This window comes from Triturus cristatus, chromosome 5_1 (genome assembly GCF_964204655.1).
Source record: "Triturus cristatus chromosome 5_1, aTriCri1.1, whole genome shotgun sequence".
Taxonomy (NCBI): domain Eukaryota; kingdom Metazoa; phylum Chordata; class Amphibia; order Caudata; family Salamandridae; genus Triturus; species Triturus cristatus.
This window is the reverse complement of record NC_140587.1, coordinates 259,416,339-259,440,309: the sequence shown is the minus strand read 5'-3', so window position 1 is coordinate 259,440,309 and position 23,971 is coordinate 259,416,339. Positions and strand designations below refer to the sequence as shown.

Sequence of the window (23,971 nt, the reverse complement as noted above, 5' to 3'; positions counted from 1 at the left end):
AAAACAATCACTACAGGCATTTTCCTCTTTCAATGCGTGCTGTAGAATGCAGCACGCTTAGAAAGAGGAGAAATGAAAACATTTTTCCTCGTTGCGCCTCGCTACGCCACACGCATCTCCAGATTTACGATTTCTCGTAAATCTGGAGATGTGTCTTGTTCCATGGGTGTTGCAACACCCATGGAACACCCCTTCGTGCTGCGTGTGAAGTGGCTGTATTTACAAGGAGAGGAAAAGTCACGCAGGGTGGCTTTTCCTGTCCTTGTAAATATGGAGGAGCCCCCTGCGCCACCAGTACGTCACAAAAAGTGACGTGCTGGTGGCGCAGGGGGCTTGTAAATCTGCCCCTTTGTTCTTTCCATTTCTACTGCTTCCAGGGCCGCAGCCACCTACAGCCTTGCACCTTTCCCTTCAGTGACTCCAGTTTCTGTCTGTTTTAAGTTTTACAGTTTTCTTTTACAATATGTAATAATATTACATTCATGCAATCCTGATGTCCTAGAGCTATTTCTATGTTTTTTCTAATGTTGATGTAATCTCTTCTAGTCAATAAATATAACTTGTAATTATTGTTTTAGTGTGAATATGGCTGTGACACTGATAACACAATCTGTGCTGTTGATAAATATATTCAGGTAGCTATCACTAACCCTACATTTACTACCAGACCTCTTGGTAGAGCTGGACCACAGCCATTTTTGCTCGCATATATCAGAGCTGGTGTATGACATCGTAAATCTTCCACAGTTTCATCCAGTTAAATGTCCTGATATTCAATGTTGGAAAAAGGACCCTCATCCTGGCACACTTAACAACTTAAAATAAGTAACCTTTCTTTCCCCTTTAGAGGCCTGTACTACCATTATTTATTTAACTCTGCAACGGATCTTCTTCAGCAGCTCTGTCACATGCGCCGCTCACTGGGCCCCCTCATCCCTCTGGGCTCTTCTGTGCGTGTCCATCATCCTTACCTTCACGGATTTCGGCAACATCCCCCCTAATGCATCTGCAGTGCCAGCAAGGCACAGCGTGACTCCTGCACTGATTAGCAGTCACTGCTGAGGCGACTCTCTCAACATTCCAGCTGCCTCTATGAGGTCATCGTAGCAGATGTCTAAGTGGTGGCAGAAAGAGTGGCTGATTTTTAATCCACAAAGCACCTTTTGGGGTTTGACCCACAGACAACTTTAGCTGTCTCACGAGATCCAATGTCATCACACAACACATGTCACACAACACACATAATATGCTACACATGCAGACTCACTGACACAGAAAGGGGCTTTTAAACAGCCCCTGTAGGACATGGGCCACTGAGGTTCAGCTGGTTTTCTGCATTTGCTAACTAGATTGTCCATCAACGACGGTATCAACGCATGGCATTTTGTGGATGTGAACACCCTAAAAAAAGTAGCCATGGTGGGTGTGGAGGAGGGCGGGGTATTTTTATATACATTTTTTCCCCAAGTTCCAGTAGCTTCGGGGGTGCTACTGGGCGGCTCATTTTCCATCTGGCACCCCAACTCATATTATTTTATTATATATTATTATATGTTCTTCTATATCAATTTTTCGTATATTGCCATTTACCATGTCAGAACAGGAAAATGTAAAAAGCTCAAATGGCCGCCAGTGCGTAATGACACATGCCTGCGTACGGGCATATGTGCAAATGTGTTATCCCACATCCGTGGCTATCTAGGAATTGTTTTTTATACCAAATAAATGGCAGTTCTATAAAAAAAAGGCTAATTTGACATAGTCTTGTTCTCTTCAGTCCCCCATACACGATTGAGGCACAAAGAGAGTGCCCCATGAGGCTTCTGTTAGGTACAGTGTCAAGTTCTATCTACAAACTGTTGGCTTCTGATACCTCTGAGGTTCCAGACTGAGCTCCAAGCCCTCAAGGATCCAACACCGGCTACATTCTACCCGGCTGGGGTGCCGAACGAACTCAATGATGAAATAGTCTAGCTGGGTGAGGGCTTGGCATCCATTTAACTCAAGCTGTCCCAATGATGACCAAGGCCGACAGTCCTGAGAGCAGCACATGTGCTAGTGGCCGGCTTGGAGCCTTGTGAACTCTGTCTGGGCCTATAGTGAGTAAGCGACAAGCACTAGTACGAGTGATAGTTCTCATTGCAGTAAACTAGAACACCTATTTAACTGTCACAAAGTATGGCAAAAAAGTTGGAAATTTGGGTCACCAACTTATGCATGAAGTCCGCTAGAAGCCCATTGATTTCCTGGAAGTTTACGAATAAATCAGTTGGTGTTCTGGTGTGGGACCTCCTGGGCTGAGGCCGTAGTAGTAGACAATCAATCAGCTGATGCATCTTTGTAGCTCAACTAGAGCACCCCAAAACATCTAGAAGTGTGCAACCTTTTGTATGACCATTGCATGATCCACCATGCAAACACAGGAAATGTCTCTGTCCTCTGGCTCTGCAGCAAGGAATAGTCTAAAGTGGAGTGAGAACACAATAAGCTGGCATCAAAGTACTTTATTTATGTAGGGGATTCTATTCTCTTAAAACCAAACACAGCTGGCACCAAAAGGTGACATGAGCTGCTGATGCATCGTTGCATAGGGAAATATAGTGCGAACAGGGGCAGCTCCTCCGTTTGAGCAGAGGTGCGTCGCCCCACAGGCCAGAGCTGAAAAATAAAATGGCAATAACGTTTATTTATTACCATTTTATTTTTCAGAACCAACCCGTCCTAAACTGAGTGACAGGACGGAGAGGGGCCTGTGCTGCCAGGTGGCAGCAGAGAGCTGTCCGCTTTAAAATGCTCATGTCTTTTTGGCCTGCCGTCTTGCTACAGCCAGCCAGACATGCGCATTTTAGACTTCTCTAACCCAGCTTTAAATGTGCATGTGTAGCTGGGCGTCACAAGACAGCAGGCCAAAGAGACCAGTGCATTTTAAACCACTCACTCACCTCTCTCAAGAGTATGGGAGGCCTGTATTTTCTCTAACTCAGAGAGCTCTGAGTGAGGCAGCTCCAACCAATCCTAGTGCTGCTCCCATGCTGATGAGAGCAGCACCAGGATTGGTTAGGGGATTTGGTCGGGTCCCACGGAAGAGAGACGTCTAGTGGAGGAGGACATTGCGCCATACCTTAAGGTAAGTACTTTATTTGTATTATTTTTGTGTGTCTCCCATTTCCCCCCACCCCACCGACCTAGGTAAATTGGTCACACTGAGTGCGAAGTGTTCGTTGTGCATATGACAATGTTAATGACTTCAGACATGAAACCAGCAGCCATGATAATGACACTAAGCAAAATGGAATGTATGCTGCTGTACACTCGGAGCGCCATGGGACCGGGTATCCCCCTTCGCACTGCAGCCCAATGTTCCAGAAAACATGTCATGCATGCATTAAACAGTAATTGAAATGTGCCAAAGGTGCCCTGTGGCTGCAAGTGCCGTGTTGACAGATAAGACAGGAGGTGCTCATGTTGGCATTACAAGTTGTGTACAATTAGGCACAGTTGGCAGTTGCAACTTTTACAATGGTTTAGGGATAGTGGTAAAAGACAGCAAGTGTGGATGAGATGAATTTGCATGTGTGTGATATATTGGGCACATATTGCAAATATTCACTAACATACCTTTTACAAGGGCCCGAACGATGCTGTAGATAAAATGTTTACTAATTGCCAATGTGCATACATAAGAGGCAGCAGTTTATTGCAGAGCAATTACCTGTCCCCTCTTTCCACATATGATATATATGCAGGCCATCTGGTGCTATGGCATAATAACAATGTCCTGGCCATGCTGTTCCCAACATTGACAGCACTAGTTCACTTTCCCTGTTTGCAGTATTGTTTCCTCTTGTGGGTGGGTTTGCTTTTAAAGGTCTATTCTTTCTCTAAGACCGCTCTTTTTGATGCAGGTAGGCATTAACTTACTTTTCTTCCTCCTGGGTGTGAAAAGGCATACCCCTCCTCAAGCAGACGTATTAGGAGATAAAAGGTATTGCACAGCAAGCACTGTCTGATGCATGCAGACTAGAGGAGTGAACACTGAACCTGTGTAATTTGCCAAGCATGCACTGACAAAGACAATAGGCGTGCTTTCAAATTGTTTATAATAGCATACGCAGCCAGTCACATCCTTATTTCCAAATAGGAGGCTCTTACTATAAAGCAATATATCAAAGAATGTTCCTAGCATGACCTAAATATCATTTACAATACCATTGTTCAATTGGGAATATATTTTCTATTAAATCCAAAGGGGTGATACTTTTGAAACAATATTAGACCACAATAATTTTGTCAGGTCATATTTAGGCCGTAATGTTGTGGTACCACACCGGGTAAGGAGTTTGAAGAGCTTGCTTGTACACATAGTCATTCAGCTGTGTACCACAGGGAGAACATTGCCTGCTCTAGACTTCTGTGTCTTACTATACACATAGGGAGATGTTCACAAGAACATGTGATAACTGGCGCAAAAGTAGCTTAACGCAACTCTTCACATCGCAGTCTATCGCGGGAAAATAACTCCATGTTAACGTGGTATTCTCAACACGGCTGCACCATGCGATAGACCCACGACAACACGTCAAATGAACGCGTTAAAATCAATGCGATGCCGCAAAAATGCGAAACACAAACGTGAAAAAAGCGGCGATGACGCCAATCGTGATACAAAAATCAGTGAAAACCAGCCACAGGCCTGCAATCCCCATGCGACATGTGGGAAAATGCACTATGAAAGTTGAAAAAAAAACACAAACAAAAGCCAAACAACAGCGAAGCACAATGGAGTCAGCCGGACTAAGTGCAGAGGACAACCAGAATCTCACAAGCCCCCCAGGAAACCAGCCTGGGACCTCGTTGTCAGGGAAGGGCAAGGACAAGAAGAGTAGGAAGAAAAGGTTCAGTCCGCAGGAAAACAAGATCCTGATAACGGAGGTGATAGAACACCATCAACTACTGTTCCTCACCACCACTGTGTCACCGGGAACCAAAAATGGAATATGGCAGACCATCAAGGACAAGGTGAATGCAGTTGGAGTGTTGAAGAGGACAATGGAAGAGGTCAAGAGGCGCTGGAATGATGTCAAGATCAAAACCAAGCAGAAACTCGCAAACAACCGGAAGGCAGCAATGCAGACTGGAGGTAGGAGCCCAGCGCCACAGGAGGAGCTGGACGACATGGAGGAAATGGTGTTCACAGTCATCAGTGGGGAGATGGTGGCAGGAGTTGGGGGACAGGACACTGCTCAACATGACCGGACTCAACAGCAACAGGGTGAGTAACGACCAGGGACTGGGGGGAAGGGGGGAGATAGGCACAATGGTACACATGCACAATTGAGCATAGCACATCTGCGGACAAACCATGCCCCAGGCCCCCAAATCCCAACATGAGCCCAATGTACCACAAGTCCGCAGCATCCCAGCACTGTACAAGCACAAAAGTCAAAGGCACACCGCATTAAAGGGATAAGGGGCATCCAAATCAGAGCTGCGGTGCGACTCCTCCAAAATGCAGCACACACACATAACATGCAGAGCACAGCAACATCAACAACAATGTGGTACAAACTGCAACACGTCCACAACAGAACATAGGACACAACTGGTGCCGTTTGTGTGCAGATTTTGTCCAATCACATTTGGCATAGCAGGGAAATGTGAGATGATGATGTACAAGTACAAACACACATCTGTGATGTTGTCGCAATGTCCACAGTCCCGCATCAAATAGGCAGCTCCCCACAAAAACACACAATATACACTGTCATGCAGTCTGAATGTAAACATGTACAATGCATCAACACACATGTCAACACAATGTTAAACTGCATCTCCCCTTCACATTTCAGGGGTAAATCCAACACCTCCTGCAGAGCAGCCCAAACCTCTCTTCTCCGATGACGAAGAGGACCACCACACCTTCGATTCTGACGCCCTCCAACAGCTCATGGAGAGCCTCCGCACCCCACCTCCAGGAGCAGGGCAGCCCAGCTGCTACGAGCAGAACCCACCCCAGCACAGTACACACAGCAGGCAGCACCCACCACCACAGCTGCCTCCCAGGACCCCCACGACGAACACATGGCCTTCCAACTCCGTGTGTTGGGGTGCCAGGAGAAGCTGGCTGAACAAGTGCAGGTGGGGTTCAACCGCAGGGCAGCCAAACTAGATGCCATACATGGGTTTCTAAGTCCCATCAGGGACCACTCACAGTCCCTAACGGAAACCCACAGTCCACTCCAGGCTCTCCAATGAACCATGGCTGACATCGCCAGAGTCCTGACTCAGAGACAAGAACGACTGTCCAGTCAGAGTGGCTCCAGCGAGCTCGCCCGGGTGTTGGGACTCATGCGGAGGCTCATGGATGACATGGAGCGGACGCGGGCGGAAAGAGCGGCTGCCACGGCTGCACACCAACGAGAAGTAGCTGGGTCCCTCAGTGCCCTAAAGACCATCCTCATGGCATTGCTGCCACAAGGCCTGGGGCTGATGAATGCTGCTGCTAACACTCCATCCACATCTCCGGCCACTGATGTGTCAGTGCCACACAGTGCGGCGGACATCCCACCTCCGGCCCCTGAGGTGTCACTGCCACACAGTGCTGGAGACAGAACACCACCACCCACATACGAGGCACATGAAACAGCAGAGGACGAAGATGCAGATGAATCTGCCTTTGTGGTAAGAAGGACGCAGTAGCATTCCACTCCGCCATATGGCCTGTTTCTCCATGGTTCTGCCCTCTGCATCATCACCTTCCACTGTCCCCCAATGCACTCTGCAACACTCACCTCGAAATGGACTGCCATGTTCTGTTTGGTCACAAATGACACAGCTATCTGACTGCGGACTGAACTCCTCCTCTTCTGATGTACTTGTCATTCCCTTAAGGATTCTGGCTGGCCCTCCACGGGCCAACAAATCAAGGTGGGGTTTGCATGGCCCTGTACTGCTCCAGCTACAACACTCCATTGAATGTGCATTAAACATTCATTGTCACACCGATGTGTCATGTCTATAATCTTGCAAGTGTGGCGGTATAGATGAATGTAGGGTCAATGATTTCCCCCTTACTTCAATGTTGCTCATGTTGCAGGACTTGGGTCACAGGGTGACACACTGTCAATTGCGTTCCGGGTGGCGCCGATACTAGAACGGAGACACACGCATTAGCTCCAGCCCAGAACGGAAGCACGCCCAGAGCCCCAGGGTCATTGTTCACACCCTTACGCTGGACTGGCATATGCCAGGCCAGCGGACTCCGCTTACGCTCACGGGGGGGACGACAACGCTACATGTCCCAGGTCTTCCCTGTAGGGATTTGCTGCTCACAGGTCTAGTTGTCAGCATGCCACAGCCACTCCCTCACTGCTGGTTCACACCCACACCACACCCATTCAGCACCGGCATCACAGGACATGCGACCCTGCCAATAAAAAGGGCCTGGCGCACGTGCTGGATGCCATTTCCACTCTCCAACTGGGTGCCCCCGTGTGGGTATCATTTATGCATGAGGTCCTAGGGCCCTGCCACCTCACATTGTCCAGTGCCGGGGGTGACATGATGGTGTCCGCACCACAGGACTCAATCATAAAAGGTCCATTGCTGGCGGAACACAGACTTGGTGGCACCAGATACACTGCAGCAGGCACACCGCCACAGGACGGTGTCTTTCGGTGTACTGAGGTAGGGGCACCTTAAGTGCTGAGTGGGTGTGCAGCCTGTGATGATGCGCCGTCCAGGCGGTCCGGAATGGTGGCATTAGTGTGAGCCCTGCTGGACCGCAGTGTGGGCCTGAGCCAGCGGGCAGTGCGGGCCTACCGACACGTGGCGTCGCCTCGCGGTTCACAGAGTTAGTGGCACCTCTAGGGCTGAGCGGGTGTGCAGCCTGCAATGAGGCCGTGTGCACTGATATGTTCTTTGCCATAGCAAAATCAAGACCCAGAATCAAGTGTGTGACCTGGTGGCCTGCGGTGCGGGGCTGCATGATGTGGAGGGTGCCATGGTCGTGGGCCCCGGGGTTGGAGCTCCCACCGGCACGTGGTGGGCCCTCTTGGAGACTCGCCGGTGGCGTAAGGTGGACAGTGAGGCCTGGTTGCGCAGGGGCGGGCAATCTCCGCTAGGCGGCGGGAGGGGCTGGGGTGCAGCAGCCTATGTGCGCAGGGGCGGGCAAGCGATGATGGCGTATGCTACTGTATGGACTCCGCCATTCATGTATTTGGCAACTGTTTCAGATCAGGACCTGGGGGACTGCAGTGTGTACCGGCACGTGGCTGGAGACACACCGGTGGCAGCAGGTGAGCAGTGAGGCCTGGGTCTGCAGTTTCGGCACTCTCTCTCTCCCTCTTTCTCTCTCTCTCCCACTCTCTTTCTCTCTCCCTCTCTTTCTCTCTCCCTCTCTTTCACACTCCTTCTCTCCCTCTCCCTCTTTCTCTCTCTCTCTCTCTCCCTCTCCCGCTTTCTCGCTCCCGCTCTCTCTCTCCCTCTTTCTCTCCCCCTCTTTCTCTCTCCCTCTTTCTCTCTCCCTCTCTCTCTCTCACTCGCTGTCTCTCTCTCTCCCACTCTCTTTCTCTCTCCTCTCTCCATCTCTATTCCTCTCTTTCTCTCCCTCTCCCCCTCTCTCCCCCTCTCTTTATCTCTTTATCTCTCCCTCTCTTTCTCTCTCCCTCTCTCCATCTCTCTCTCTCCCTCTCTTTATCTCTTCATCTTTCACTCTCTCTCTCTGTACTTTGATGAGCGCATGACACACCTTCTTATCTAGGTTTTTGTCTTGCAGGCTGTGACTTACAAAATGTCCTGAGAAGACCCGACATGACTCTTCTGAATTGTTGCTTTGGGTGTATTATATAATAAACATATTGTTTGGATATTCTGAGTTGAATGTATGATTCTCCTTTTTCTGATCACACATGTATGTTAGGTGTTGTGATTGTGCGACTACAGGCAAATTGTGTGGATCATGATCTCGTGGATTTGATGGCAATATCTTTGTCCAAAGGAGGAGGGGGGTGGCAGGCCTAGGGGTGGTAGCAGTGGGTGTTGTTGCCCTATTGGAGCTCCGGGCTGCATGTTCAGTTGCTCCAGGGCATCTGTTGTTCTTCATGTGTGGCTCTGGGCTGAGCTCCCTTGTCTGGTGCCAGGTCTCGTCCGACTTTGGACCATGTCATAGCAGGTGTTAGTTTCCTGCTGCTAACACACCTTATCACCTGTTTTGTGGTCTTATCGCCGATGTGGCTAGTCATTGAGAATGTTGCGGAGTGGTGTTGTCAAGACGTTTTGCTCGGGAACGCCTACTCTGCATCTCATTAGCGATAGTTGCCGGGGTCATATGTGGCGATGTTTTTTGCGGCTGCTATCGCAGGTAAACTGGTGATATGGGCTGTTAGCACCAGCTTGTGAATGATGCGATAGATTTATCGCCACTTTGGCTGCGCTAAAGTGCTGATAACTCGGCGATAGATCGTTGAGAATACTTCTGATCAGTAAAAATCATTGTGAGCTACTGAAGGCTAAGCAACTCGTGCATTGTTGCCAGACGCCCCTACACCAAGCTGAATTGGCTGTAAGCCTAATGTCCACAGAGCCAGATGCTATGGTTTAAGAAAAATACTTTGACTAGGGGCACTATGACAGGGCTGCTGTGTGTGTCAGTGAGAGCATGGTGTTTGAGAATGTATGAACATGTGTGCTGGTGAATGGGATACTTGAATGAATGAATGATGCAACTAATAAAGCGCACGAATGCCTGGAGGTGTCTTGGTGCTATGTAGAGCAGAGAAGAGCCGAGGATAACCTGAAGAGTGTTAAAGGAGTTAAATGTGTACGGGTGACTGAGAGATGGTGTTGTATGTACTTGTGGCACAGGACACACTTTTTGCCATATGTGGCACCATTACATGTATAACACAAATGGGAGAAATTTAAAGTGCAGAAAAATGTTCAGCAAAAATGTTCAGAGTATGAAACATTTTTCTGCACTTTAAATTTCTCCAACTTAAAATAATGGCTGTATTTTTCACTTATAAATATGGCACTGTATAGAGGCAATTAAACTGAAGAGTTGACTTTTTTATGTGGATTCCATAAAACTCATCATTTACATTATCTCCCACTTCCAAGTTTTACATTTACAAACACCAAGCATCTTGCTCCCAGTGGCCTGTGGACATGATGCCATATTTATAACAGAAACATAAATGTGTTTAAATTAGATGAATTTTAAGTGAATAAACATGCTTCATAAGACATTAAGATGTATTTGGCTTAAGAGAAAGTGGAGAAAAACATCAATACTTAATGTTTCATAGAAAAAGTTTTTTTCACTTTAAATTTCTCCCATTTGAAAAAATTACTATTTTTCAGCTATAAAGATGACGCCTGTCTACTGGCCACTGGGAGCAAAAGGCCACCTGCTTGTAAATGGGAGAAAATTCAAATGAAGAGTTATTCATTAAGATAACTTTTCAATTTAACTTTCTCCATTTAAAAGCATTTAAAAGCATCCAGAAACATCATTTTGTTCTCAGCTACAATATTGAGTCAGCAAGGACTATTATTTAAGAGTAAAATACTTCAGTGCCTCAGTTCTTCACCTCTGTGGCCCAGCCTGGCCCACAAATCTGACTGGGTACTGCTCATTATCAGGCCCTGCTATCTGCAGCCTGATGATAATAATGTAGTATAAAGTTAAAAGAAAAATGTGACCCTGTGCTTATTTAAAAATGAACTCAAAGCTGCGAGCTACTTTGAAGATGTATGGGAGCTACTGGTAGCTCGCGATCAACTGGTTGGAGACACCTCATTCTGCAGGAGCCCACCTTCTCCATGAGGCCTTAGTGAAAATGACTAGGTTTCCCTCATCTACAAAACTTAGAAAGGGCAACCTGTTAGGATATAAGGAAGATAGTAGGGTTGTATGGGGGTAGCCGAGAATCCCACTTTTCCAGTTGTTCCAAATAAATTTGGTATGAGAACAATATCTCAGTTAGGAACCAGAGAAATGGGAGAAGGGGAACACACCAGTCACAGTGGTTAGAGAAAGGCTCTAGATATCAGCTCAGGACAATCATGGAACTTGATACTGTGTGAAGGAAAACAGCACAGACAAATCAGTTTTCTTTCAAGGTAAATGCTATACACACGTTTTTGTGTTCAGTATTAAAAATACCCCATTCTTGGTGCGGGTTGAGCTCTGCATCCAGCCGGAAAGGAGGACCAAAGCCTCAGGACACCAAAAGAGGATAAACAAGGGAAAGACTGTCACAGGCAGGTAAGATCATATGACCATGAGATCAAATTTTAAGTGAGGTCGAATGAAAGGAAGAGGGAACTGAAAAGGGGAATCTCAATGATGGTCGTCACTGACAAATTAAACTGCAGCAAAGAAGCCAAAACAATGAGGAATGCTGCCAGAGACATAAGCCAGTGTAGGTGGAGATTTTATATATCCATTTACCACATTGCCCAGGAAGCTCCACCCTAGACCCAGGAAGTGATTTCCTGTAGGTCTAACTTTAACTAGTGCACTACCTCAGGGACCATATTTCCACTGTTTTATCTCTAATCAGCCAGTATTTATGCAAACCCTGACACAACCCTACCCCCAACGGTCCTGCCCTCTCCCCAGTTCTTTAATTTAAAAAAGCTCAGATATGTCCAATTAAGATGCAGGATGGATGAATCTATCCTACATTTTATATAACACAAAACCCAATACATTTACGTACAAATCTTTTATGCAATTAAGTGTTATTGTGATAATCTGACATGGATCTTCCCCTGCTGGACCAACACTGGACAAGTTTGATTAAAGTAACGAAACTGGCGCTCATGTAAAGCACTCTGATACCTGATATCCTCGCGTCTAGTTTGCACTATATAAAACTCTAAAAAAAATTAAAAAAAGTGAATTGTACAGTGATATGTAAAATGACAGAGTGTCAAGAGTGTCAAGTACTACTTCCCATGATCTGAAAGTGTGTAAAAAGTGTTGCTAGTGTATGTGCAAAACTTGTTAGCGCATGCGTACTTTACTCTCACTTTTACTGATACAGCCCTAGAAGGCAGGACTTGTACTTACAATCCACACTTTGTAGCACTGCAGTGTAGATTGTTGTGCAACCGATTGCTTATGATCATATGTCCTTGCTTAAGTTTGTGACTTCCTTTTGGCTCAGTCTCTTACATCATATTTATCAGTAAGGAGCAGTTGTTTTTTTTGCCTGATGGACCTGAAGTGTGAGTTTGTCAGGAGTCCCAGCAGTAGTAACAGACCCTCGGCCGGCGAGGACTGTGAGAATGAGCCTCTAGACCTTGTGGTACAGACCACTGGTGGCCGTAGGAAGGTAGTGAATACCTGGACCAACCTTCCAGTGTAGGGGATGGAGCAAAAACAACTGAATTCACTCAGACCGGACGCGGAAAGATAAATCTGGAGTCTCTGTAAGAACGATGGCCCACATTTACAAATGTATTTTATTCCATGAGTGGGTGTGACTTAAACCTATACATTCAGGAGTTAGCCAGGTGTAATGCACATCTACTCACACAATAGTTGAGGTAAATCGGACCCTGTCTCCAGATAGGTCAGAATAGGGAATTTTCTTTCTCTTTGGTAGGATTTCCAATGTACGTTCATATTTTAGGATAGTCATTTACTTTGTTAATGAAGTCCATTACTCGCTGAAACAAATAATCTAATTGGTGGGAAGGAAAAGTCCTTTCTATGGTAATGGTTGTGTACCCCTGCTCTGAGTGCCTAACTGTACTCTTGTTTGGATCCCAAATGCTGATTAATGTTGTCATAGGCAAACACAGATTATGCATGTGCACCATGCATACCTACCTTGCCTGCAAGGAGATGATCACCCAACTGGGGCGGGTACTTCACAACATGGTCAGATGCCAGGGACGACGACTTCTGTAGTCACACATTTGTCAGGGAGCAGCATTCATCAGCGTTCTACCCCGTCTGCCAAACACACAGTAGAAATTCCTCGTATCACCTGCATGTAGAGGTGTTACTTCAGTTAGGAGGGATTTACTATCTCTACCTTTGTAAGCCCTAATGAATGCCTGAGGCTGTGTATTAGGTTAGTTTATGGGCAGATACATGTTGGCAGGAAAATAGTTGTGAGGGTCATATTTCCTCTCAGAAAAAAACATAGATGTGAGGGTCATAGTGCCCAGAAACATCTTTCTCAGTTCTTCTAACCAACTTTGGGTACCTAATAATAACAGGAATTCCGCCAGGGTTACCCTAATGTATTTTTATCTGGATCCCTGTAATTATCCAGGAATTGTTTATCAAAAACTCCCTCATACTCATGAGGTTGAGTCCACCTTGTTAGTACCATCTTACCAGGGCAGGGTGAGGAACCTTATGATAAAGCATGCCACATTACGTGGGTGCGGCTTCCTCATGCAGAACAACTGGATCTGGTTTTTCCACCCAGGGACATTTAATACGGAACACAGTGTTCTTCCCCACTCTCTCTCTTGATACACTGTACTCATTGTGATTAGATGTGTTAACATTTTGGAGGATGTATGGTGTCCTGCTTCCCTTCATCTCCCCTTGTGCTTGCACATCACGTGGAAAACCCTGGACTCCATTTTGGTGAAGACAAGAGGAGTGGTGGAGCCCCCCGATAGATTTGTGTATTGCTGCATGTCAGCTGGGTGGGACACAATGGAGAAGGGAGAGAGAGATTCCCCAGTGCACTTCTAAGAGTGATCTCTGATTCAGTACAGATCACAAGAAAGGGACCTGGACACAGCTCAGGAAGGAGATCACAAGGAAGGGACATGGACACAACTCAGGAAGGAGATGGGACTGATAAGGCAATCATAAAGAGTAGGGCTGGGAGTATGGGATTAACCTGACTGTGGCTGGTATCCATGTGTGAGCTCCAGTCACTTCTATTGCCTCCTTTGTGGGACTATCAGCTTCGGAGTCTCTCCTGCTGTAACACACAGCCATTCAAGAGGAAAAAGAGAGGAGAGAAGGGTGTACTTCAAAAGAAGCAGAACCCCAACATAAGACCCAGAACCAACATCACATTTGGTACCTGGAAATGGACTTTAAGAGGGAAGACCCCAAAGATGTGTCCTTTCCCAAGCAGCCAGATGGGCTGTGTGAAATGAGGAAGCTCTGCAAGACTTTTGCCTGTGAACAGGACTGGGAGCCCAGGCCTGAGGGGACATCACCAAGGTAAACCAAGATCACCTGCTCTGGAGCCTGAAGCACCAGTGCCTGCCTGCTTGCCACAACCAGTGTGCCTTGTGAGGAAGAGGACAGTGTTGAGAGGACTCCCGGTGCAAAGTGTGAGGATATAGCTGTGCACAGAACAGGTTGTTGCCCATGTGCAGAATCGGATTGGTGACTCCTTTGCGCCAAGGAGGGACCCTGTGAACTTAACAGTGAATCAAGTGCCGGACGAGGAGGAGTGAAGCCTGTACTGCCTCTTTGCTGTGACCCCCATATGCCACAAGGAGCAACATGGAATTAATTGCTGGCAAAACACCAAGATCTGTGCAGGCCTTAGTGGCAACCCAGTATGTCAGTAGGGTATGCCATGGTATAGGTAGCTGTGCAGTGAAGACCCATGCTTGGCCATCTGCAAATCTGTATGCCTGGCGGGGCTGCTGGTACCACGTACTGTAAAGTTTGGGCTGTCGCCCGGAAAACTGAAGCTGTGATATATAGGTTAAAAACAAACACTAAGACCTGCCCCTGACTTGTCCTGTGGACTGTGGAGGACTTTGAGAGAATATCACTCTGCCACTGGTACAAGATCATGAGCACCAGGATTAAATCCTCCCTCCACAACACCACCATCTACCGTTTGGGGAGGGCTGAACTTACCAAGCAAACAGAAGCCAAATACACCTCCAATCGCTGTTGCAGCCAGCCACTCAGCTCAAGGAGAGCTTGCATCTGCCAGGTGCTGCTGCGCATCCAGCATGCAGAATTATTTGACCAAGCAGGACTTGAGCAATGTGAGTGCCTGCAGTTGGGGCACCTGCTGAGATTCTGAGCACTTCCTCATGCTGTAGCGGATAGGACTTGATATGTGCCTGCCGGGCCCCAGGGTACTCATTGCTAAAGGTGTTGCAGCATCACAGACACTTTTGACTGCTTTCTAAGAGTCAGAGTGGACACTTGAGTAAGGCATACTAGTGCACATCCTCTGTATGTGGCCACTGGTGAATGGGGAATAACCCCGACCACATTACCAGGAAGAGTGTGGGACAGGGACTATCCAGTTACACATTTGAGCCCCGAACTCAAGGGGATTGTGTTATTTCTTATGAATGTCGCAATACTTCTTTGAATGCATGGAGTTAGAAATAAAATACTTCTTTTTAATATAAAAGCAAGTATTTAACTGTACATTGATTTATTGACTTTGCTGAGTGCATTTTGAGTTATGAGTCATGTTCAATAACCTGTATCTTCATCCTTGAGGGAGCCTTTGACTGCTCGTCCACAGCTACCGCTGAGAGTTAAGTGCAGAAGGGGTACCTGGCCTAGTAGCTCAAGATCCATAGTAGGTCGGGCCCCAGAGCATTGGAGGTAAATGGCCTCGACCACCACGGCTGGGCCCAGTAGCCACTGTGTGCCCTGTGGCCTTCTGAAAGGGGTTTGACACTTATATACATTTTCCAAAATTAACTGTTCTGTAAAAGTGATGCTCAGTGTTTCTCGCTGTACTGAAGCTGCCAAACGCACCCCCAATTCCTACCAACGTAAATATTAACTGTACATACATTTACTTGCGACAGGCGTTGACTGTAGATGAGGCAGGCCATGCATTGTGATGTAGTCTCTGTAGGTCTCTGCCTGTCAAAGAACATGGGAAAATGGCAAAATAGAGATTTAGTTCTAATGTAGGCAACTGATATCATGGATCATAACATGAGAGAATGTAAATATTACTCTATTTTCCTTTTCAGCTTTTAATACCAATGTCATAGGATGTGACTGATATCCACGTACATATAGATTTAACAGGAGACAGTTCTTCCATGACTGCACTTCAATTGTACATGATGTGCCCTCACCAGGTAACAATAACACCAGGGCAAGACATTCCGGGACATGCCCTCCAGCATATCTGGAAGACAACACTATATTGAAAGTAAGGAAGTCAGACCTTCTTTGTGAATCTATATTGTGTGACTTTGTTATCCCTCTGCTGCAGTAAGGTGACCTGTAGCCTGTAAATCACCTCCCTTGCTCTCCTCTGCTCTTTCCATCTAACAGGTAAGCAACTGTGTCTTACCACCTCACAGGGTGCTGTCCTGTTGGAGCTTCGGGATGCACTGTGTACTATAGAGGGCACACTTTTCTGGGAGCGAGCAGGTGCAATATTTATAATACTGTTACTATTTTCTCTACTTTTTGCAAACTTTGCAATCTTCCCGCCTTTCAGTTGTGATTAACAAAGTGGTTTTAGGTTGCCATTACCTTTGCAGTTTCACTAAAGAAGTCATAGTACAAGCACTAACTAGCATAGTGCTCCAGGCCTTTTTTAGGTTTCACTAAAGACAGCTATAGCTGTCATGGAGACTTCATGCTATCAATACTTTATAAAAATACATAGATGAAGTAGTACAGAGAGGGTGGGCGTGTCTCAGATTCCTTCAGCTATTGGCTCCTAAGTAGTTTTCATGGTCTGTCATTGGTTGGATGAACTGTCTTTCACGCTGTGAGGAGGTGGCCTCCATAGCCGGTATACCCTTCCTATCATCCCTTGTACAGAATGACAACGGCACGCGAAGGCTGGGAGGGAATGAGTTAATCCTTTCCACTGACTCTTGTGTGCAGGAAGGAGCCCCGCCCGGACTGAGCAGGAGCCAATGGAATATGAGAGAGGCGGGAACTGACGAGTATGAAGAGAACCCGGAAGAACAGCGATGGTGTGTGGAACCAGCGGAGCAGAGAGAACAGCCACGCCGAGAGGAAGAGAAGAGCGTAGAGGAACACTCGACCACCAGCACAGGAGACGAGGAACCGAGGCCAGCCGTCGACTCGGAGGACTCACCCGAAGCCGGAGAAGCCGAGACCTGGTCCGAAGAGTGGTAGACGCCCCCAGGAGGACGCTGATAAGCCGCCGCAACTCAGGAGAGTTGCGCCCAACACGGTATGTGACACGGGAAGGGGGAGGGATAAGCGGGGTCCAGCTAGTCGAATACCGGGTGTTGCAAATGCATGGAAACCTCGGGTGAGAGCGGTTGGCATAGCACGCACCTCCCTTTTGTATCCCTTCACAACACAGCCGCGTTATTAGGAGCACTGTGGTCCACTAGCTTAGCTCCTCTGCAATTATCCCCTGTCTACTCCTCGATAGAGTGTATGTTCCTAAACCCCCCTTTTTTTTGTGTGTTACGCCTATCCGTGGATTCTCGCGAACCTCCCTTCTTTAATCCTCCCGGTTTTCTGATATGCCAGAGTGAACCTGACTCCCTTATCCCTGTCCCACGCCTGATCCTATAGAGAACCTGTATCTTTGTGTCGTGCCTCACAACGGGTGTTTTTTTCGTTACTGGTGAAGGGTTTGTATCAGAAAAGACTGAACCACGAAACTTACAGCCTTCTCTCCTTTTTTACTTTCCGAGGCAACCTGGGGAGGAAGTCCGACCACGCCAGGAACCCATCACCAGCCGGAAGAAAGCGAGGACGATCCCCGAATAGAGAAGGCCATCATACCATCCTAAACCTGTTTTGTGGAACGATGAATTTCATTCGAATAAAACTCAATCACCATTGCTCATCGAATTCGGCCTCCTCGCTTTTCCTTTCGACCCTCCCTCTCACACTTGGTGTCAGAAGTGGGATCAGAAAGGATGGAGGCCGCAATCCAGAAAATGGCTGAGGGTCAGGAAAAGTTAGGTTGCATTATGGAACGATTCCTAGCCTTAACCGAAGAGGACAGGGAGAAACACCATAAAACCACGTTGAAGCAAAGCCAATCCCAGGAAGCCATTTTCAACAGACTTGCGGATACGATGGGTCAGCAAAGAAACCAAACCACCCTACCTTCAGTGGTCCTCCAGAAGTATGTAAACGGGGAGGACCCGGATTTCTTTTTTTCCAATTTCGAGAGAATGGCTCGAACAGCTGGGTGGGCCGCAGACAAATGGGGTCAGTAGTTAGGACCGCTGTTGACCGGGAATCTGCAGGCCGCCTATCAGGCCACCAACCCCTTAGGCCTTACACCGTACGATGATGTAAAGAAAGCGATGCTGGAAAGGTTGGGGATAGACGATGAGACGTACAGACTACGCCTCAGACAAATTAAAGAAGGCCCCCAGGAGACCCCCAGGGCCCTCTCTTTTCGAATCCGGGATCTAGCTGACCGGTGGTTGAAACCCCTAACTGCCACTAAGGAGGACATCATGGAAAAGATATATCACAAACAGTTTTTATCCTCCTTACACCCCCCCGTACAGAAATGGGTGCGACAGCACACGGGACTGACTTTTGACAGGGCAGTAGATATCGCTGGGGCATATAATCGCGCACAAGACATTCAAAGAGGGAAGGACGAACAAACCTGGAAACGTCCTAGCGGAGGACCTGCCAAGACAGTGAGGCCACTGGTTCCACGGAGGTCGGATACGGTCACCCTACTACCTGGTCCCCTGCCTAACCCCCTTCGTTTCTTTCCTTCCCCAGGGCCCCAGTGTTTTTCGTGTGGAGGTTTCGGTCATATAGCCCGGGTGTGCCCCCAAAAAGAAGAGCCCATGGAAATCGGGCTCACACGTTCCTACTATTGTAATCCCGCGGGAAAGAAACCTCCCTATCACCACACCGTAAGGGTCAATGGAGAAGAACGACAAGCCCTGATGGACACAGGATGATTGCAGAGTGTCATACAGCCTTCTGCAGTCCCGGGAGGGGTTACACAAACCACTGGGACAGTAAACATACAGTGTGTACACGGGGACAACAAGAGGTATCCCACCACTACTGTACAAATCCAACACAGTCCCGCTCATGCTCCAGTACCAGTGAAAGTAGGGTTGATACCTCGGCTACCGGAACCTTTAGTCCTGGGTTCTGACTATCCCTATCTCTCTAAGGTTGTTACAGAAAACCTCACCGATCAGAACGCTTGGTATTTAACAGCCCCTTTTTCAAAGGAGCCCCATCTCACTCCACTCCAGGAGAGACCCCAGAAAAGTAGAAAACAAAAGAAAAGAGAGAAAAGGGATTGGAACCGAGTAGCACTCACCCAGAACAAGGAGGAAGCCATGTGGCAGTACGACCAAGATTTCTTTGCCGCACAACGAGAGGACGACACGCTAAGGGAAGCCTGGAACAAGGCCACAGAGGAGGAAGACCCAAATCAAGTAGGTCCCCAATTTCTAGTGCAGAAGGGGTTGCTATATAGAAAGGGGGGAAGTAACCAACCCCTACAACTATTAGTCCCACTAACCTATAGAGAGAAAGTGATGTTTCTTGCCCACAGCCATCTCCTAGGGGGACACTTTGGGGAGGAAAAAACAGAGAAGGAGATTCTAAAACAGTTCTTTTGGCCAGGTATATACCACCAAATCCGTCGATACTGTAGGGAGTGCGCCATTTGCCAAAAAAACAACAGGCGTGTCTTCTCTAGAGTCCCCTTACGTCCCTTACCTGTCATTAGCGAACCCTTTGCTCGGGTAGGGATGGACATAATAGGCCCCTTGCTCCCCTCTCGAAGCGGCTGTAGATTTGTGTTGGTTTTAGTTGACTATGCCACTCGATACCCTGAGGCAGTGGCGTTGCGTCATCCAAACGCCCTGCATATAGCTAAAGCCATGGTTAACATTTTTTCCCGAGTAGGCTTTCCACGAGAGATAATAACGGACCAGGGGACACCTTTTGTCTCCAAGCTCCTGAAACAGGTCTGTACTCAGTTAAACATCAAGCAGATCCGAACATCAGCCTATCATCCTCAAACTGACGGATTAGTGGAAAGATATAACGCTACCCTCAAAACCACACTAAAAAAACTGCTTGAGTTAGAAACCCGTCGTTGGGAGGACATGTTACCTCTTGCTCTTTTTGCTATCCGATGTAAGTCCCAGAGAAGCACCGGACACTCGCCGTTCGAGCTGTTATATGGCCGACCCCCACGCACCCTACTAGACATGGCAAGGGAGGAATGGGAAGAAATCCCTGAGAGTACTAAACCCCTACATGAATACGTCTTACAACTGAAGACGCACCTCCACGAAATACGTAGTATCTGTAAAACCCACTTGGAACAAGCCCAAGAAGCCCAGAAACATTACTACGATAAGGGTACCAAAAATAGATCTCTGAATGTGGGTGATTTTGCTTTACTTATGATGCCTTCCTCAGACCACAAGCTCCTGGGGCAATGGCAAGGTCCATTTCAAGTCTTAGAGGCCGTCACTCCAGTGACTTATCGCCTGGAAATGGACCCCACAAAACCAACTAACACCCAAATCTTTCACATGAATTTATTAAAGAAACGGGAAGGGCAGGTACCCCAGTTGGTAGCCGTAACCAAGGACCCCACCCCCTTTTTCCGTGAGCATAGACCCTGACTTGACAGAGAAGCAGAAAGAGAACCTATATGACAGGCTACAGCCTTTTCAGGATTTCTTCACTACCCTCCCAGGACACACTGCAGTAACCGAACATGCTATTAATACTCTGCCCGGGAGGAGGGTGAAATTACGTCCCTATCGTATACCGGAAGCCCGCAGACTGGCGGTAGAGAAGGAGGTACAACAGATGCTCCATATGGGAGTGATCGAACCTTCTACTAGTGAGTGGAATTCTCCGATTGTTTTAGTGCCAAAGCCCAACGGATCTATTCGATTCTGTATCGATTTCCGCAAGGTTAATAAAATATCACAGTTTGATTCATACCCGTTACCCCGGGTTGATGAAATGATTGAGAAGCTTGGTAACACACAGTATATTAGCACCCTGGACTTAAGTAAAGGATACTGGCAGGTCCCACTACGAAGGCAGGACATGGGAAAAGACCGCATTTTCAACCCCGGGAGGTCTGTATCACTTTACTGTTTTACCCTTCGGGTTGCACGGGGCCCCAGCCACTTTTCAAAGATTAATGAACACAGTGCTGAAGCACTGTGAGGACTACGCCGCCGCCTATATTGACGATATTGTCATTTTTAGCGACACATGGGAACAACATCTGGATCATTTGGTAGCTGTAGTACAGACCCTGAAAACCAGCGGTTTAACCATCAACCCTGCTAAAAGCAAGCTAGCAGCTAGGTCAGTTAAATACCTACGGTATCTCCTCGGGGAGGGACTCATCAAACCCCAAAACGAAAAAGTAACCGCTATTGCCAATATACCCTTTCCCCAAACGAAAAAAGAACTACGAGCATTTCTCGGTATCCTAGGATATTATAGGAGGTTCATCCCAGATTTCTCACAAACAGCTGCCCCATTGACCGACCTCCTGCAAAAGAACATCAACACCGAGAAAGCGCTACGATCTCCCTCAACCCAACAGCTAGCGGCCTTTCAGACCTTGAAAACAGCCATAACATCAAAGCCGGTACTGCTGAGTCCTGATTACACTAAACCGTTTATATTGCAAACGGATGCGTCGGATCAAGGACTGGGTGCTGTCCTATCCCAAACCGACACTCAGAATCAGGAAAGACCAGTATTATACCTCAGCAGAAAATTATTTCCTAGGGAAACCAAATATGCGGTCATCGAGAAGGAAGCATTAGCCATAAAATGGGCCATAGAAACCCTCCGTTACTATCTGGAAGGAAGAGAATTCACTCTGTACACGGACCATGCACCCTTACAATGGCTCTCTCGCAACAAAGGGCATAATGACAGAATCATGAGATGGTTTTTGGCCCTACAACCCTTCCGGTTTACTACTCTTCACCGGAAAGGGAAAGAACACTCTAATGCTGATTATCTATCTAGATATCCCCTTGACTCTTTTCTTGCCAGCAAGAAAGTTAGGGAAGGGGGATGTGAGGAGGTGGCCTCCATAGCCGGTATACCCTTCCTATCATCCCTTGTACAGAATGACAACGGCACGCGAAGGCTGGGAGGGAATGAGTTAATCCTTTCCACTGATTCTTGTGTGCAGGGAGGAGCCCCGCCTGGACTGAGCAGGAGCCAATGGAATATGAGAGAGGCAGGAACTGACGAGTATGAAGAGAACCCGGAAGAACAGCGATGGTGTGTGGAACCAGCGGAGCAGAGAGAACAGCCACGCCGAGAGGAAGAGAAGAGCGTAGAGGAACACTCGACCACCAGCACAGGAGACGAGGAACCGAGGCCAGCCGTCGACTCGGAGGACTCACCCGAAGCCGGAGAAGCCGAGACCTGGTCCGAAGAGTGGTAGACGCCCCCAGGAGGACGCTGATAAGCCGCCGCAACTCAGGAGAGTTGCGCCCAACGCGGTATGTGACACGGGAAGGGGGAGGGATAAGCGGGGTCCAGCTAGTCGAATACCGGGTGTTGCAAATGCATGGAAACCTCGGGTGAGAGCGGTTGGCATAGCACGCACCTCCCTTTTGTATCCCTTCACAACCCAGCCGCGTTATTAGGAGCACTGTGGTCCACTAGCTTAGCTCCTCTGCAATTATCCCCTGTCTACTCCTCGATAGAGTGTATGTTCCTAAACCCCCCTTTTTTTTGTGTGTTACGCCTATCCGTGGATTCTCGCGAACCTCCCTTCTTTAATCCTCCCGGTTTTCTGATATGCCAGAGTGAACCTGACTCCCTTATCCCTGTTCCACGCCTGATCCTATAGAGAACCACCACACCTGTATCTTTGTGTCGTGCCTCACAACGGGTGTTTTTTTCGTTACTGGTGGAGGGTTCGTATCAGAAAAGCCTGAACCGCGAAACTTACAGCCTTCTCTCCTTTTTTACTTTCCGAGGCAACCTGGGGAGGAAGTCCGACCACGCCAGGAACCCATCACCAGCCGGAAGAAAGCGAGGACGATCCCCGAATAGAGAAGGCCATCATACCATCCTAAACCTGTTTTGTGGAACGATGAATTTCATTTGAATAAAACTCAATCACCATTGCTCATCGAATTCAGCCTCCTCGCTTTTCCTTTCGACCCTCCCTCTCACACACGCCCATGACAATTTGTGAAAGGTTACATTGTCCAATTAATGCTTCCATTAGGTTTTGTTGGGATGGTAGAACTTCATATAGTCATCATTTCCTGGGTCTCCAATGTCAATAGCTTGCTTCCCTTAATCTCATCATTCTCACTACCCACCATCTCTCCCCCTTGCTCTCCGTCCTTGCTCCTCTGTTCACCCCCTTCCGTCTCCTTGCTTCTTCATTCACTCTTCCACATTTCTCCCTCTCCATCATCACTTATTCATTCATCCCTTCCTCTTATCTGCCTTACCAGTCATTCTCACTTCCCTGTTCATGTCGTTCAATACTCCTCGCTCACATCTTCAAACTTGGTACAAAAACACTGATTGCCAAAGTTATTCTCAATCTGAAAGGAATTACTTGGAATATCGTAGTAATTGTGCATCCCAGTATTACCAATAGCTGCAGTATTTGTAAATTTGGGTGTGGAATTAAAGTGCTAATATTTCCAAGAGCTTTGTAATGTGGCCATAAGTCAGGCTTCATACCCACTAACCATTGACACTTCACCACTGATAATGCTGAAACCCCCATTAACACTGAGCCATTAATAATAATAGGCCACAAAAAGAAGCCCCTGGTAATCTTGACACATTAATTGTAAGAACCTTTTGGAAACTCTAACCTACTGATAATACAGCTTGACTAAAACTACTGAGCAACTGACCACAATGGTGCACTGATTAGCTACTAGGTATACTAAACCACTGATACTTAACAACTATTAATTCTGTATCAGAGATAATACTGAGCCATTTATGAAACTAAAGTATTCAAAATTAGTGGGCCAAGTTCTTACGTTACTGAGACACTGATAATGC

At 47.4% G+C, this 23,971-nt stretch overlaps 1 protein-coding gene across 1 annotated transcript in view; it reads right to left on the bottom strand.

Moving 5' to 3' along the window:
• TMEM71 (transmembrane protein 71) overlaps positions 1-23,971 on the bottom strand; it is a 221,687-nt gene that overhangs the window by 184,413 nt on the left and 13,303 nt on the right. The window contains exon 2 of the mRNA XM_085604903.1: positions 15,772-15,840. Coding sequence (XP_085461029.1) covers positions 15,772-15,817 — 46 coding nt within the window. The 5' untranslated portion in view covers positions 15,818-15,840. The remainder of the gene's footprint in view (positions 1-15,771; positions 15,841-23,971) is intronic.